General features: G+C 38.7%; 1 protein-coding gene and 1 long non-coding RNA gene across 2 annotated transcripts in view; one reads left to right on the forward strand and one right to left on the reverse strand.

Annotated features, from left to right (window-relative positions):
* The first annotated feature begins 5,249 nt into the window (after positions 1-5,249).
* CCDC172 (coiled-coil domain containing 172) overlaps positions 5,250-17,069 on the forward strand; it is a 60,019-nt gene continuing 48,199 nt past the window's right edge. Inside the window, exons 1-3 of the mRNA XM_055345846.1 lie at positions 5,250-5,295; positions 6,228-6,341; positions 6,817-6,902. Coding sequence (XP_055201821.1) covers positions 6,263-6,341; positions 6,817-6,902 — 165 coding nt within the window. The 5' untranslated portion in view covers positions 5,250-5,295; positions 6,228-6,262. The remainder of the gene's footprint in view (positions 5,296-6,227; positions 6,342-6,816; positions 6,903-17,069) is intronic.
* Positions 6,449-17,069, reverse strand: part of LOC129523240 (uncharacterized) — a 100,682-nt gene continuing 90,061 nt past the window's right edge. Inside the window, exon 3 of the long non-coding RNA XR_008667084.1 lies at positions 6,449-7,183. This is a non-coding gene — a long non-coding RNA (uncharacterized LOC129523240). The remainder of the gene's footprint in view (positions 7,184-17,069) is intronic.

A 17,069-nucleotide genomic window follows, 5' to 3' on the forward strand; every position in this document is an offset into this window, starting at 1 on the left:
CTCTGTGCTGCGCTCCTGACTCTGACAGAGTGAAAATCCAAGTTCATCAGTTTCACTACAGTTTTTTAATTCTAAAGACTTTGCTATTTCATGACTCCTAGTGTTATTGGAATTTCTTCATGCAATATATTTCACAACCAAAACAAGTTTGTTTTTCTAAACCAATAATTAAGGATTGACAGTTTACTTTCATTTCTATTATAGAAGTGTGAGACTGAAAATTTATATTTATATATATCTTCATCCTATATATGTGTGTACATATATATATGCACATATATATGTATGCAGGTATGTTTTCTCTATATGTACCTATATTATCTACCTTTCTCTTTATCTATCTATCTATCTATCTATCTATCTATCTATCTAATCTCCTAAATGGGGAAGGGCTCTTATAGTAGGTGAATTGCCCCAGGCCAGCTCTGAACCTTAGCTGTTATACCCTTTCTTCAAACTCTTACTAGAAAGTTCAATATAGAAAAAAGATAAAAGAGGAGTTCTTTTAACTGAAGTAGTTGAAAGCTACTGGTGAACAAAAAAGATCTTTCATTGGAGCAGGAGGAATTAGGAAGGAGTTCTAGACCTAGCTCAGACATTAATTGCCTGTGCCATGTTGGGGAAATCTATCAACCTCCATGGCCTCAGTACTAACATCTATAAAATAAAAGGATTGTGCAAGATGTTTTCTAAAGTCTAAAATAAACACTTTAAACGCTAAAAATACTTTGATTGAAATATAAATAAATCTGTCTCTTAAGTCAAAAAAATCCTTATTAAGTTATGATTATTATGCAGTTGTTTCCTGCAATTTAACTTTTAAGTTCTGTTATATGCATTGAATTGTGTCCCCAAAAAAGATACATTAAAGTCCGAAACCTGTGGTAACTCAGAATATGAACTTATTTGTAAATAAGGTTATTATAGATGTAATTATTTAAGATGAGGTCACATTGGCGTATGGTAGGCTTTTATCCAATATGACCAGTGTCCTTATAAGAAGAGGAAAGAGACAAGGAGGCAGAGACAGACTAGGAGAATGTCAAGGGACAACAGAGGTAGAGATTGGACTGTTGCATCTATAAATCAAGGAACACCAAAAATTTACCAGCAAAGACCAGCAGCTAAGAAGAGGCAAAGACCAGATGTGAGGGACAGGAAGAAACCAACACTGTGGACATCGTGATTTCAGACTTCTGGCCTCCAGACTGTAAGAGAATAAATTTCTGTTGTTCTAAATCACTGTGATATTTTTGTTTTAGTAGCTCTAGGAAACTAATATAAATATTAGGAATTGAATATAATGCTTTGTATACAAATTTCATTTTTAGTTTTACATCACAGATACACAGCTAGTTAGACAAGCATTTACAAAGCATGATCCCTTCTCAATTATTTTTCTTTAAATAATATTTGATTTTAATTGATTATGCAGGGATTGCATTACTAATCCAAATTCCATAAGTCAAAATATGTCTTCTGAAAAGATATTAATTTGTTGGTGATAAGCATTTTTTTTTTCCTAGGAAACGTATCTGCTTTGAAATGAAACACAGCTACTGAAATAGTCTTATTTTATTCAGCCTCTAGTTTTTGGAGGCAGGAAATGAAGTAGTTAAGGATCTGCCTTAAGATATTATCGGGGTTGAAATCCTGATTCTACTACTGTATGTGACCGCGGATAAGTTACTTAGTTCTCTGTGCCTCACATCTCCAATTGTAATGTAGAATGACATACAAGTGTTGAACTTGTAAGGTTATTGGGTTGATTAAAAGAATTAAGATGTGTCAAGGTCTCAGATAGTGGTTGGCATATAGTATGTTATCGATACATGTTAGCTTTGATCCCCTTCCTTTCTAGTGTTTCTAACCCACTGCCACAGATTGACTACATGAGCAACTCAGGCCACTCACCTGCTAGAAAACATCACATGGCCCCCCATCATATATGAAAATATTAAAGACCATCTAAAAGTTGGCTCCATCTAACTCTCTGCTTTTTTTCTCCCTTACTTGCTATCTACTGAAGTCACATCCTCCTTGAAAATGCAGCTCATATTCTCAACCCCTACTGCTAAGTCTCTCAGGTCACCTATATCAGACTTAGTCTTTCTCCCTCTGCCATATTCCCCTAGCACAAGCTCTTGTACACAGCCTGCTTAGGAGTTATTTGTGCATGTTATGTCCCATTTGATAGATGATGACCTCCAGGAGGGCAGGGCTTGTACCTTTCAATTTTGTCCTCTCTGTAGTACCTAGCAGAGGTTTTTTAATACTTAGTAGATACTCAATAAATGGTTGTTAAACTTGGTTGAACCTACATTTTGTTTTTCTTTTTGGCAGATGCCCTGAGAAAAACATAAAATAAATGAATTACTTTTCGTCTTTTCATTGCAATATATATGCCCTGGGCTAGGGGTATTTGCAAGCCTGGTTTAGAACCTAGGGAAGTCATCAATCTAAGAATGGACAGGAAATGCATTTTAAATCACAAGAGCAATATAGCCTTATGTAAGGCCTTCTAGCAAAGCAATTATCAATGGCTCAATAACCCAGGTGCTAGAGTTATTATGAACAAAAGTCTGAGGTTGAGAGACAATGAGTGATCTTAACTTTTATATTCCATAGGTATGCAGTTCAATGAAACATGTACAGATGGAAGGTTTAGATCTGAAAATCATATGTGGGTATCATAATGCAAATAATTGGCTTTCTTTCTAAAGAACATCTGTTGAAACATCTGAAAGCAGTTGTTTATACTGATGCCAAAATGCTGAAAAATATAATAATTCTCCTATGAGGTTAGAAATATCCGGGGGAAGAAAAATAGTTTTTATGTAGTTCTGTTTTTATTAAATCCTGTTGTTGCTTCTCTAATATGGCACATAGGAGATGCTCAATAATATTTGTTGAATGAATGTTGAATGAATAGCAGAGACTCATTAAACAGTTGTTGGATGAATCATTTTTTTTTAGACTTCTAAGATAAAATTTTCAGAAAATGGTATGCCCTAGTTTTACCATGCCATATACCATTTTTATTTGGCATAAATTGAAGCAATGCTACCCTTGCTCTGAATATTATAGAATGTAATCAGAATGTATATCTAAAAGAATAAATATCTTACTGAAGAAAATATATGAATAAAGCTAGTACATGATTGAATAAATCTAGCGTATGATAATACTACTTTAATATCCTAACATGTTACTTTTACCTATTATTATAAAAGACCTAAAATTGGAATTGTGGGCTTGTATAATCATGTTTCAACAAATAAAAGAAAATAAAAATCCCTGCTGATATCTATAGTGGTGGCACCCCTAAGACTAATTGAACTTGGCATTTAAAAGCATCACAATATTCTGTGATATGAAGACTGCAGAAAAGGAAGAAGTCATTTCTCCCCATAATCCCATTCCAGAATTTCCAGCAGTTCTTCCTTTGCATACGCCTATGTGAGGGAGGCAACTGGGCTCCCCAAAGGCTGCCCAAATTCCACTCTGCCAAGTTTTCAGTACAGAAAGAACATGTTAAATAATAAATGTGAGTTTGAATGTAACTAATAAAATTGGAATGTTAAAGAGCAGCATGCTTTTGAAAAGCAGCCTCCTTGTAAGAATGCCCCCTGTGCAAGTCCACGGGAAATAATTCTGAAGGGAGTGATATTAATTAGTAATATAATTTATCTTCTGGAAGCCCTTTCCTTTGATAGCGCCATGGCACAGTTCATAAGCTTCCAAACGAGTGCTCAAAGAAAATGGTTCAAACCACAATTTCAGTTTTGTTTTCCATCCTCGAACAGATAAAAGAGTCAAATTTATTTCAGTATATCTAAGTTTTACACACGCATCACATGATGGAGAATTATGAAGATATAGAAGTGTATTTATGAAGAGTTTTCAATGAAATGGTAAAAGGCTTATGATGTAATCAAAGGAAAACCCAGCAGTATCCAAAATTAAATTCATGGCCTCTGATCTCAGATTTCTTGGTTTTAGCTCTAGCTCTGTCATATACTAGGTATGCCACCTCGGCAAGATACTTAACTGTTCTGTTCTCGGTTTTCTCATCAAATGCTATGAAGGTAATAGTAAAAATCATTGTTTGGAATAGTGCCCAGCAAATAAGAAATAATACTAATAGTAATTAATAGTATTATTTATTCACGATATTTTCAAGCTTGTAAAAGAAAATGCAAGGTGAGGAGGATTAGCTGGAAGGCAGTAGCCAAAATGCTATTCATATTTGCATCTGAATGGTAAGTTTATAGATAATTCTTTTCTAAGCATTACACTTTTCCATATGTATTCTTTTATAATAACAGTTTAAAAATGAAGTTTGGGCAGCCTGGGTGGCTCAGCGGTTTAGCGCCGCCTTTGGCCCAGGGCCTGATCTGTAGACCCGGGGTCAAGTCCCACGTCGGGCTCCCTGCATGGAGCCTGCTTCTCTCTCTGCCTGCGTCTCTGCCTCTCTCTTTCTCTGTATAAATGAAGTCTTTTTTTTTTTTAATGAAGTTTTATGCATACATGGCTTGATGGAAGTTGAGGTGGAAATTTGGAATAGGTTAAAAACTCATAGCCCAATATACTACAGCATTAATGAAATATCAATTCTTTTATACAGATGATGTGAAGGAATTCATAGTTACCATCTTTCAATTCTAATACAATCTAATTAAAAATCATTTTTTAAAGTTTAGCCAATGTCAATTCTACAGTCAGAAATGATGTCAGATGTTTATTATAATCTTACAATTTTGGCCTACTAAAACTAAAAATGCTTTATTTTATAATTGGAAAATCCCATGCAAAAGCCCCAAAGGTGCCTTTCATGTCTAAGCTTTAATTAGCAAGCACTTTGGTCTCTGACACATATTGTGCAGATGCTGAAGTGTTAATATTACCGAAGCTTGATTACAAAAGGCAATGATTAATTTTAAAGCAGACTAAAAAGATATGCCCTGATTACAAAGGAATGATTAAGGCGGAATGTCAGGCATCGCACATTTATAGCAGCCTTTGGCACCGTCAAAGGATAGGCCGCCGCAGTCTATACTTAGAATCACGAGTGCTTAGTTCTCCGTAACGCGGGGGTTCGCGCCGTGCAGGAGGATCCCCGCCCTGCAGGCTGCAGGCTGCAGGCTGCAGGCGAGGCCCCCGGACCTTGGCCGCCACGTGGCCAAAGCGAAAGGGCCGCAGGCGCGGACTGGGCCCAACGCGCCGCCGTAGCTCGGTGCCCCCCGCGGGACCAGGCCGGGCACCTGCGGGCGGCTGCGGAGGGCCCCGCGCACGGTAGTGTCCACCCGCGCACAGCCCGGGGTGGGGGTGGGGGCATTAGGAGGACCTGCCCCCGAAAAAGAGGCGGTGGGGAGGAAGAGGCCAGCGGCGGCGGGGGCTGCTGCCCGGGCGGGCGCTCAGAAGCCAGGCTCGGGGCCTCCGTGTTGATTTGGCAGCAGGACGCAGAGGGAACCCGCGGGAGCCCGGGGCCTCCGGGGAGGGGCCGTGTCCAGACGCCCGGGGGGAGACGGTGCTGGGTTGTTAGAGACGCGGGGAAGCGAGGCCTGGTGCGTCCTGAGCCCAGGCTGATGCAGGGGGGGTGCGGGTGGGGGTGGGTTGGCTGTGCGGGGGGGAGGGGGGTGCGGTGGGTGCGGGTGCGGGTGGAGGTGCGGGTGGGGGTGGGGGTGGGTTGACTGTGCGGGGGGGGTGCGGTGCGGGGGAGATGGTGGTGCGGATGCGGGTGGCGGTGAGGGTGCGGGTGGAGGTGCAGGTGGGGGTGCGGGTGGGGGTGGGTTGACTGCGGGGGGGCATGGTGGTGCGGATGCGGGTGAGGGTGCGGGTGGAGGTGCAGGTGGGGGTGCGGGTGGGGGTGGGTTGACTGTGCGGGGGGGGATGGTGGTGCGGATGCGGGTGGCGGTGCGGATGAGGGTGCGGGTGGAGGTGCAGGTGGGGGTGCGGGTGGGGGTGGGTTGACTGTGCGGGGGGGGATGGTGGTGCGGATGCGGGTGGCGGTGCGGGTGAGGGTGCGGGTGGAGGTGCAGGTGGGGGTGCGGGTGGGGGTGGGTTGACTGTGCGGGGGGGGTGGTGGTGCGGATGCGGGTGGCGGTGCGGGTGGCGGTGCGGATGGGGGTGCGGATGGCGGTGCGGGTGCGCGTAGGGGTGCGGGAGCTCTGAATACCTCTCCTCCTTCCCGGTGCTCTCTGGGGTCCTCACACTCCCGCTGGCAGATCCTGAACCAACCCGCGGGCGTCCGGGGCCTGAGATGAGCTTAGAGTCCCTGTTCCAGCACATCATCTTCTCGGAGCATCAGGCCCAGGAGAGTCGCCGCTTGATCCGAGAAGGTCGGTGCTCGGGTCTAGCGCTGGGTCCTGGCTCCTGGGGTGGGGGTGGGGGTGGTGCTGGGAGTGGGGTGTGGGGGCTGGAGCCAAAAGCAGCCCGGAAGGTGCGGTCCGAGCCCTGAGGGGGGCCCTACTGTCCACGTGCACAGAAGTGGGGACTTAGGAAAGATGGAGAGGGCACCTGGGTGGCTCAGCAGTTGAGCACCTGCCTTTAGCCCGGGGCGTGATCTTGGGGTCCTGGGATCGAGTCCCACATCGAGCTCCCTGCATGGAGCCTGCTTCTCTCTCTGCCTTTGTCTCTGAGGCCTCCATTTCAGTGGCTTTCATGAATAAATATATAAAATCTTAAAAAGAAAGAAAGAGAGAGAGAGAGAGAAAGAAGAAAAGGAAAGAAGAAAGAAAGAGAAAAGAAAGAAAGAAAGAAAAGAAAGAAATAAAGAAAAGGTGGAGGTGTTTAAGGATTTCATTTGTATTCCAGTAAGGTCGGAAATAAACAGATGTCGTGAAGAAATTAAGAAAGCAACTGAGTTGCTGAATGAAGAGAAAATCAAGTTGGAATTGAAGGTACCTTGACCTGTAGAGCATGCTCCTTCTCCCTTGGGGAAAAAAAAAATCTATTCTAACTTGACTTTTTGAGGCTATTTTACTATTCAACTAGTTGTCGCACAATTAGGAAGCACACTGCTGGGCCGGTTAGTGCAGTTCATTGTTTCTGGGTAATATTTCAAGCTCTCAGTCCAGGGACACTCATCCTAATAGGCACTTGTCCTAAAGAAGCCAGTTTAAGTAATGAAGAATTGATGGTCTACGTGGGGTGGTTAACTTTTTCAAAGAGCCCAGTGTCCCTAAAAAAAAAAAAAAAAAAAAAAATGTTCAATAAGTAGTTGGTGCAGTGTGTAAATTTTGAGTAGTAAATAATTTAAGAAGTGTGCTGTGTTGATGCACCATTGAATGTAACTTTCCAAAGAGTCTCTGCCTTTTGTTTTTCAATTCTCTACCACATTTTGGACATTTCTTTCATCCAAAAGGATAATTTTTTCACTGGCGTTTCTCTTTTCTGCATCATTTGAAAAGTTCTGTTATTTTAAATAGAAGCAAGGCAATCTGATGGCTTCTTGAAGGAGGATTTTGAAGGATGGGTAGAGTTTTGGAAAGGCAGAAATAAGTAATAGGAGAAAAGCATTTGGGGCAGAGAGAGGATATATGAACAAAAGGGAAACATGCCCAAGGCATATTGGGAGAGAAATCTAGTCAAAGCAGAGAGCTATCTGGGAATAGGAGGAAACCATTCCAGGCTTTTGATCAGGGAGTGGCGTGATAAAAGTGGTTTTAAAAAGATTTCCTTGAGCCCTGGGAGGAAGGGAACTAAGAACATCATCCAAGTATGCCCTAAGGAAGGCCTGGCCTATAGGGGAGGGGAGGCGACAGTCATTCAAAAATATTTATTCAACACCTAGAAATAAACTAAGCCAGCTGTGTGCAATGGGAAATCTGTTTGAGGAAGTCTGTTTGCTTAAAATATGTCTATTTTAACTTACCAGTGTAAGGCAGTTCTAGTTTTCTTTGTGAACAAAAGTATTCATAGATCCCTATCCCTTCTCTACCTGGTGAGATCTTCCTTCAAGGCTTACTCAAATGTCAGCTGTGAACCCTGCCCTTGGCCACGTTGGGACATTTTCTTAAATTATAGTTCAGTTACCCTGTTACAATTAAACAACAGTACTTGCATGTTTATATCCCTCACTAATTTTGGAGCAAGATACCTGGAATTTTTTTTTTTTTCTTAACCATCTTCTGCTTCCACAGTTTGTATCCACTGCCTAGCACAAAGTTTACTTTGGTGTTTGGATGGATTAATGTGTACTAATAGAAAGATAATAGGGAGAGTGCTGTCTTTTAAAATAGGATTTGGACTGTTAACTCAGACTGTAGGTCCTGTTTTGCTTATGAGTAGCAGATAAAGTAGCTACTAACAACACTATAAGCTGATGGGAAGGGCAGAGAATTAAGAATGTCATGATGTAGCTTTCTTTTTCTTCCAAAAGAATTAAGATACTTTCAGGATTGGTAACTGGAAGCTAATCGAAGCAATAGGCAACACATACAATTAGGTAATGCTTAGCTGATGCTTACTGAGCACTTACTGTATGCTGGGCACTGTTCTAAATGCTTCACCCATATTAACTCCTTTAACCCTGCCAGGAATCCTGTGACATGGCACCATTATTAATTTCCCTTTATGGATGAGGAAACACAGAGTTAAATGACTTTCCCATGATACATAATTGAAAACAAGTAAGCTACCATAATGAAAATAACAAGTAATGATAGAATATTTTATTAAAACATTTCTTGAGCTCATCTTACATTTTTTTTCTTCATGAAATCCACATATAATAATGTATCTGATGCTTTTGCAGTTAATTTAGGGCAGTTTCTTAAAAGGTCACTTACGTAAGTTTTTATACAAAATGTATTTTTCCCAGATTGGTGAAGATATTGACCTGACAGATAACAAATGTTTAAAAAAAATTTGCTCTTTATGTGTCTTCTTTGAAAAAAAAAAAGGGCTTACTCTTTGTACTGTTTTCTCTTTTAGCAGCCTATTTTGTTGAAAATGGAAATGAATTTGTTGCTAAATACACATACATAAAAAATGTTGACTCAAATACTTGAGAAAAGACAGAGCAAATCCTTAACATTGTTTAGAAACATCTGCTGAGATTACTAATTAATATAGGCTCTTAAGTGTGCATTGTTTTTTAATCAGCTCATATATAGGGGTTATAGTACAATTGTATCTTACTAATAAAATTAACATGAGGTTCACAGTGCATACAATACTAATTTGTAATTGAAATAATTTGATTTATAATATAGTCAAAACGGCTTGTGTGTGTGTGTATATATATATATGTGTATGGATAAAGATTTTAAAAGTGGAATCACAATTATAATGTAAATGACTAATGGGAAGAACTAAAGAAGTAATCATAAATTGATTTCTTGTATATTTTATTCTCAGAGTTAATTATATGTCTGCCAATAACAATGAAAATATATTTACTTGAATATTTGATTTGGCATTTATTGACCAATTTATCAAGTAGAAGCAGCATTGGGAGAAACTAGAACATAATTTGAATAGGCCAGTGCTTGAGCTATTTGTACAGTGATACATTCAGACAATATTTGGGGCATTTATTTTGGAAGTTGCTTGTGGTCAAAAAATGTATTTAGGAAGTACAGTACTCGTGGGTTGGGTTTTTTTTATTTTTTTATTTTTTTGTTTTTCTGTTCTGTAAAACCCTGGTAGCATGTAATTAGAACTTGAATGATAGCATTTGCCTTTCAGGGCTCAATGAGTCCTTTAAAATATATGGTTGCAAAAGTCTCATATTATATAGTATGAGTACTTTGTGAATTGGAGAGCTACAGTATGGGTGGGTAGGTTTGGTAATATGAAAACAGAAAGACAGGAACATGCCCTGGATTGCATTAATGCTTACCAATATAACATACCTAAAGCTCCTGATAGTCAAGGAAAGGTTTTTTTAGTATTGATGACAGAGCAAATCAAAATTAAGGACTTACAGAACATTTGTAATTTCTCCTAAGCATTTTTTCTCTTTTAAAAGTAGTATATAGTTAAAATTTAGGCATTTAATATGTATAAACATATTATAACAAAAACAAAAATAATGCCATACTGTCTCAAGAGAAAGTAAAGAGAGGAAAGTCTGAGGCTGGCTACTTTAATTTTTCTTTTCCCAATTTTAACTTACTATGTAAACATTAAAGCAATACTAAAATAATATGTCATGAATTTTTTAAAGAAAATTAATTATATTGAAATAAACAAGTAACTTAAGGTGGCTTCATTTACTTTTCTTCAACATGCACACATTACTTTTTTTTAGTTGGTAAAAACCCTCCCAGTAGGAGACTCTCCCAGAACAGCAGACAAAGTCATATCTGTTAGTACTCTATTACTCTACTACCTAAAGAGGGAAAGAACAAAATCACAAATTGTTATCATGTATAATACTGATATGGAGTTTTGTTATGGAGATTTTTCCTTTTGTAAAAATTGTGACAAAAATTTATAGCCTTTTTAATTTTATTGATTAGAAGTTACTTAAAAACATAAGTAAAAGGCAGTCTGGGTGGCTCAGCAAATTAGCCCCACCGTCGGCCCAGGGCGTGATCGAGTCCCACGTCCCGCTTCAGTCTCCCTGCATGGAGCCTGCTTCTCCCTCTGCCTGTGTCTCTGCCTCTCTCTCTCTCTCTGTCTGTGTCTCTCATGAATAAATAAATAAAATCCTAAAAAAAAGTTAAAAAAACATAAGCAATAAAGTGAATTATTTAACCTCAATTTTAGAAAATAACATGAAAATTCTGTTTATCACAATTTAATACTTTTCTATATATAGTTTTGTTCATTGTGACCAAGACACTTTTGAGGGTAGTTATACTTAGTTGCTTGCATTCTCTCTGACTTTTTCACGTGAAAGTCCTTTAAGCAAAATCCCTCCTTGTCCTAAGCATGTATAGCTGATTTTTTAAAAAATATGGTCTAGAACTTTAGGTATTTTGTCTCTTGTACATTCACTTTGGTCATATGTACAATTCCATAGCCAGTGGATGTATTTCAGAGTCTGGAGTCCATTCTACAAAGTATTTTTCTTTTACATTCAGGATACTTGATAAAGGTTTGGTGGATGTTTTCTTTACTCCCCAGTGCTACTTCCAGAACATTTCTCTACCCACTTATGATAGCTCTTGCTATGTTCTACCAACTTTTCCCAGCTTCTTTTTTGTGTTATCCTGCTAATTCAGTGATACTCTCTTTTGCTCTTAGGATTTGGTACCTGGTCCCAGGCTTCCACTTTGTCTCAACTCTTGCCATCATTGTGAATAACGTTGTCTGTAGGGACCATTCAGCTACCAATCTGGCCTGTTCTTTGCTCGCCACAGTTTCAGTAACCTTTTTCTCTTTTCCACCGCAGCCACCTATTTCCATAATCATACTGTGCCATCACCTAAAACCATTTCACTTTCAAAATCAATAAAACATTTCACTTTTCTTCCACGCTCTTTGTTCTCTAATTTCATCAGGACCTTGTGTCCATTTCTGTCTTTCTCCACTAGTACTTGTCTGTGTATTCATTTCCTTCTTTATTCTTAGAGTTTATGGTTGGTCATTCCACTCTTCCTCCTGACTCCTCTCTCATTTTTTTTCAAACCCTGGCAAGACTCCAACTCCATGTGAACCAATTGTCTGTGTCAGCACTCAGTTCCAGGGGAGATTGGATCCAGTATTCATGAATGTTACCTTCAGTTCAACTGAGATCTCCATACTGCCTGGAAATACTACTACATTCCTTTTTCACTCTGTAATAACTGTTTAAACCTTCACTCTTCTCATACATATTTTTCTCTCTCCTGAACTATTTAACCCTCAGGAGATAACTTTGCATTTTGTTTCAGGGAAAATAGACCATCCACCAGGAAATTTTTTTATTTTCCTATCTGGTGTTCTCCAAACCCATGGTGAAGATCATCTTCTCCCCTTTTCTTCCTGTTATGAAGGATATGCCCTTCCTCCTGACAGAGGACAATTCTATCTATGTTTCAAATCTCATCATCTCCTGTATCATCATTATCATTGTTATTATGCATATTAATGGAAAAGGACCTATAGAGAGACAGGTTGAAGATAAAGACTAGAGAGAAAAGATAATCATACCTAAAAGTCCCTAAAAAGGTAGAAGGAGGATGGGTGGGATCCAGATCATAAGGTAAGAATTAGCCTTTGATGAGAGGAGGGATACATCTTCTGTTGTAAAACTGCCTGGGTGGCTCAGTCCATTAAGCATCTTCCTTTGGCTCAGGTCATAATACCAGGGTCCTGGGATCCAGCCCAGCTTCAAGCTCCCTGCTCAGCGGGGAGTCTGCTTCTCCCTCTTCCTTTTGTTCATGCTCTCTCTCCCTTGCTCTCTCCAATAAATAAATAAAATGTTTTTAAAAAGCCTTGAAAGTAATAGGTAGTATTAAATGAATCATTATTATATATCAGGTCTCATGCTAAGCATTTTACAAACCTGATCTCAATTAATTCTCACAAGAATCCTGTGAGGTTGGTAGAATTATTCTCCCATTATTCATTTGAGAAAACTGAGACTTGGAAACCAAGTACCTTGCGTGAGGTCATGTAAGTGGCAAGCAATAGATGTAAGATTTGAAGGTATATAGGGTTAACTAGAGAGCCCTTACTCTTAAACCCTGTAGTATAGTGCAAAGAATGGAATGAGGAAAAGATGAGGATATAGGAAATTTTGGAGACAGTGCTAGGGAACTAAAGGCATAGTTCACTAAAAACCTTAGCTTTGTTAGTTCAACAATTTTGATGTATGTGTCATATGCGTTTAATGAAATTATTAATAAGAATGTGTCGTTTCTTTCTTCCTGTGTTTTTCCAGTTGGGTGGCCATATGCAAGCAAGGTAATAGTGTGAGTTTGCAGAAGTTTCCCTGTAATTGTAGGGGCTACTCATCAGGAAAGATCTATTTTAGTCAGGCAGTGGGTTAGCCCTTGAGGGTTTAGTCAGAAGTACCACCCCTTCCTTAGAGAGAAGGCTTCATCAGGTTAGGATGCTTTCATTTGCAAACAACATAAATTGAGATCAAAACAACTTAAACAATATTGAGAAACTATTGACATATATTTGAAAACCCAACATTTGATTCAGCGGTTATATCAGTTGGAATTGCATCAGGTTGCTTATAAAAAAAAAAATGTAACCATGGTGGCTTTACCAAATAAGGGGTTATTTGCTCCAGGAAGTCTGAAGTTGGAAACCTGGGGCCATTTATTAAAACTGCTCAAGGAAATCCTGAAAGACCCCAGCATATTCTTTCTGTTCCACTCTCCTTAGCCTGTGGCTTTAGTCCTTATAGTCCTAGTACTGCTCTATCCCCAGGCATCATATCTGAAATCCAGCTGGAAGAAGAGGAGAGCATGAAAATCAAAAGACTTCTCCTCATGTGGCTTTTTCATTGTTTTGGTGGAAGGGAAGTCCTCTCTAAGGACTTAGTCCTGAATCTTAAGGATTAGAATTTTGCCACATGGTCAACCCTGGAAAATGGAGACTGGGAATGTAAATACTTTTAACTGGATATGTTACTGCTCTGAATAAAATCGGAATTTTATTAATAAAGAATAATGGCAGAATGCTGGTTGTTCTTGTGTTCCCCTAAAAATAACTAACAAGTCCTAGAGTCATGCTTTCTCCTTCTAAATGAGGAAGAGAGGGAAAAGGAAGTTTGTAGAAACTTTCTCTGAAAAGCAAGAAATTATCCTCATCAGATACTTTCTTACATCTCATATCCACAAATTGTGGCCAAGTGCAGTAAATTCTCCCAAATTCAGGGGGCTGTCTAGGGATGGCACAGGTTTCTAAAAACTAATAGTTAACCAAGGAAAGGAAGAATGCATATTTTGGAGGCATCCACAGTGTCTACAACAAGTATTTTGGTGGTGGTTAAAGCCAGAATGGCCATGTAAAGAGTCCCTATAGTTGGTTGAAATACGTAAGATTAATTGATTATATTTAACATTTAATCTTAGTATGATTTATCATATATGAAAGAATATAATGCAAAGTTTTCCCTCGTAAGTTATCCCTCAGTCAAGCAAGAGGTCTTTTATGTTCAAGTCGTTATAAAGTCTTTTTCTTTTTTAAAGATTTTATTTATTTATTCATGAGAGACACAACAGAGAAAGAGAGAGAGAGAAAGAGAGAGGCAGAGAGAGAAGCAAGCTCCATGCAGGGAGCCCTACGTGGGACTCGATCCCGGGTCTCCAGGATCACACCCTGGGCTAAAGGCAGCGCTAAACCACTGAGCCACCCGGGCTGCCCCTCGTTATAAAGTCTTAATGTTACTACATGCACTTAAAATTCCTTTATTTTATTTTGAAAAAGAACTGAATGATAGTTTGAAATACTTGAAGGAATCACCTGATTGAATTGATTTTTAAAAGTAGACAATGACATTTAACAGATTTAGTTACTATTCCTGGGAGTATGACCTCAAAATTCTAAATGCTAAATTTCATTGTGAAAAAGCCACTAAATAATGACAAAAAAATCCAAAAATCTCTAAAATATAATAATGTAATTTAAAAGGGGGGTACATAAGTGTGATACCATTTAAAAACACACAGAACATCTATGAGGGATTATAAATAAATAGTGGAAGTATAATGACATGCTGGAATGATAAGTAGCAATATCAAGTAGTGATTATCTCTGATGGGGTAGATGATAAATGTAATCAGGGAAGGGTATACAGGGCACTTTATACACATACGGTTTAATTTCTTAAGTTGGGGGTGAGGGCATAGCTGTTATGTGACTTTTAAAAATACGTTTTAAAAATTACAAAGCAGTGTTTTTTAGTCTATTCAAAAAGTTATGCAATCATCCCTAATAGAGAATATTTTCATCACTCCAAAAAGAAACCCTAAGCACTTAGCACTCCCCCTCCATCCCTTCAAACCCCACCAGCCCTAAGTCACCACTAATCTACTTCTGTCTCCAGATATTGCATATAAGTAGAATCCTTTGATAGATGGCCTTTTCTGACTGGCTTCTCTCACTGAGCATATTTTCATGGTTCATCCATATTGTAGCATATATCACTACTTCATTCCTTTTTATGGCTGAATACTATATTCCATCACATGGTTATACCAAATTAGTTTATCCATTCATCAGTTAATAGACATATGGTTGTTTCCACTTTTTAGCTATAATGAATAATGTCACTATGAATATTTGTCTACAAGTTTGTGAATGAACATATAATTTCAGTTCTCCTGGGTATTCCATCAAGGAGTGGTATTTCTGGTTCACATGGTAAGGATGGGTTTAACTTTTTGAGGAACTGCCAGACTGTTTGCATAGCAGCAGCACCTTCTTACTTTCCACCAGCAGTATACCATGGCTCCAGTTTCTCTATATCCTTGCCAACACTTGTTATTTTCTGGGTTTTTTTTATTTGTTTTGTTTTTGTGTTATAGTCATCTTAGTGGGAGTAGGGCAGTATCTGCTTTATACTTTGGTTTTGGTTTATATGTCAAGTTCCTTAATGACATTAATGCTGAACATATTTTCAGGTGCTTATTGGCCGTTTGACACACTCATTCTTAAGATGAGCTGCTTGATTAATGGTTATGTCCATGGTTCCAATTCTTTTATGAGGGGGCTGGTCTCTGAGAAGTAGTGATCTCTCTTCATTTTGACAGAACTGAAATGATTATATTTCTAAATGAAGTGAAAAATATTATATATAGCATTTATTGAACTCCTTTTTCTCAACTTTGTTTTCATGATCTTAAGAAAATCCAAAGAATATTTCATGGTAATAGCAGTTTAGAGCAAACTCTATAACAGTATGCTAGATAGCCTTTCTATTTGCAAGTGCTTATAAATCAGAAAAGTTGCACACTTCCTGGCTTGGGCCCACAAAGTGGAAAATCTACTGCACTGCTTCTAATTGTATAAAATCTACCACCAATGTTCCTATTTCTTTCTTCTTTTCTTTTCTCTTTAAAGAGCTACTCTAAGTAAATTGTTTAGGCTAAAATGTTAGAAATGTTCTCAACAGAAAAAAAAAAACAAAAAAAAAACAAAAAAACAAATCCAAAAACAAAACTTCCTTTCCAGGAACTGAGAGAAGGGTTCTCTAATTAAAGAACATACGTTTGTGGCTCAGTGTGCAGAAAGCATGAGATTACATTTAGTTTGCTGACCTCCTAGGACTATACAGCACAAAAGAATGCCCTTTCAAAAGTTTGCTTTTTTGCCTTTTGTGATTTTTTAGAAAATCAATTAACTGTTTTCCTCATTTCTAAATATCTCCAATCACACATTGGATAATTATTCATTTAACAAACATTCATTAAGCAACATCTACATTGCACCATGAATAACTGGAAATAAATTACATAACGACTTTCTACCTTAATTTGGGAGTTGACATCAAATAGCTTCAAGTGCATAAACTTAACTATGAATGCAAAATTCTTGATGTTCTCTTTTCTAAAAAAAATCTGTAATAACTTCTGATGTTTTCTGTGTGGTTCTGTAAGGAAAAACTTCACTTTTGTCATGAGTAATTAAAGCATAAAAATAGATGAGGTCACTGGATGTCCTTAGAGAATAGCATTTGGCATTTTTGTGGGGATAATCTAATTTTCTAAGGGTGTTTACCTTTGTAGTGGGTTCTTTTGTTCTTGGATATGCCAGCCATTTTTTTACTTCAGGGCTTTTTTACCTGCTGTCTCTTCTGCCTAAATGCTTTTTCCATCAGCTAGTGGGGTTTTGTGTACACTCATTTCTTTGAGGTCTTTTTCAGTAGGGTGACCAACCATTCCACTGGAATATGAGACTTTACATCAAGACAGTTGCATGCAAATCTTGATGGTTGGTTACCTGAGGTTGCAGTTGCCACTTTAGACCTATGGTTTTTGTATGATCTGCAACCATAGGCATCCCCAAGACTCTTTCAGGAGGTCTGGGAGGTCAGACTTTTTTTCTTAACAATGCAGAGGCATTTTTTGCCATTTTCACTGTGCGCACATGCACATTGATGCTAAGTAAAGGCAATGATGAGTAAATCTGTTGGTGACCTAGCACAAATCAAGGCAGTAGCACCAAACTGTACT

The sequence above is a fragment of the Nyctereutes procyonoides genome, unplaced genomic scaffold (genome assembly GCF_905146905.1).
Source record: "Nyctereutes procyonoides isolate TBG_1078 unplaced genomic scaffold, NYPRO_anot_genome, whole genome shotgun sequence".
NCBI lineage: Eukaryota > Metazoa > Chordata > Mammalia > Carnivora > Canidae > Nyctereutes > Nyctereutes procyonoides.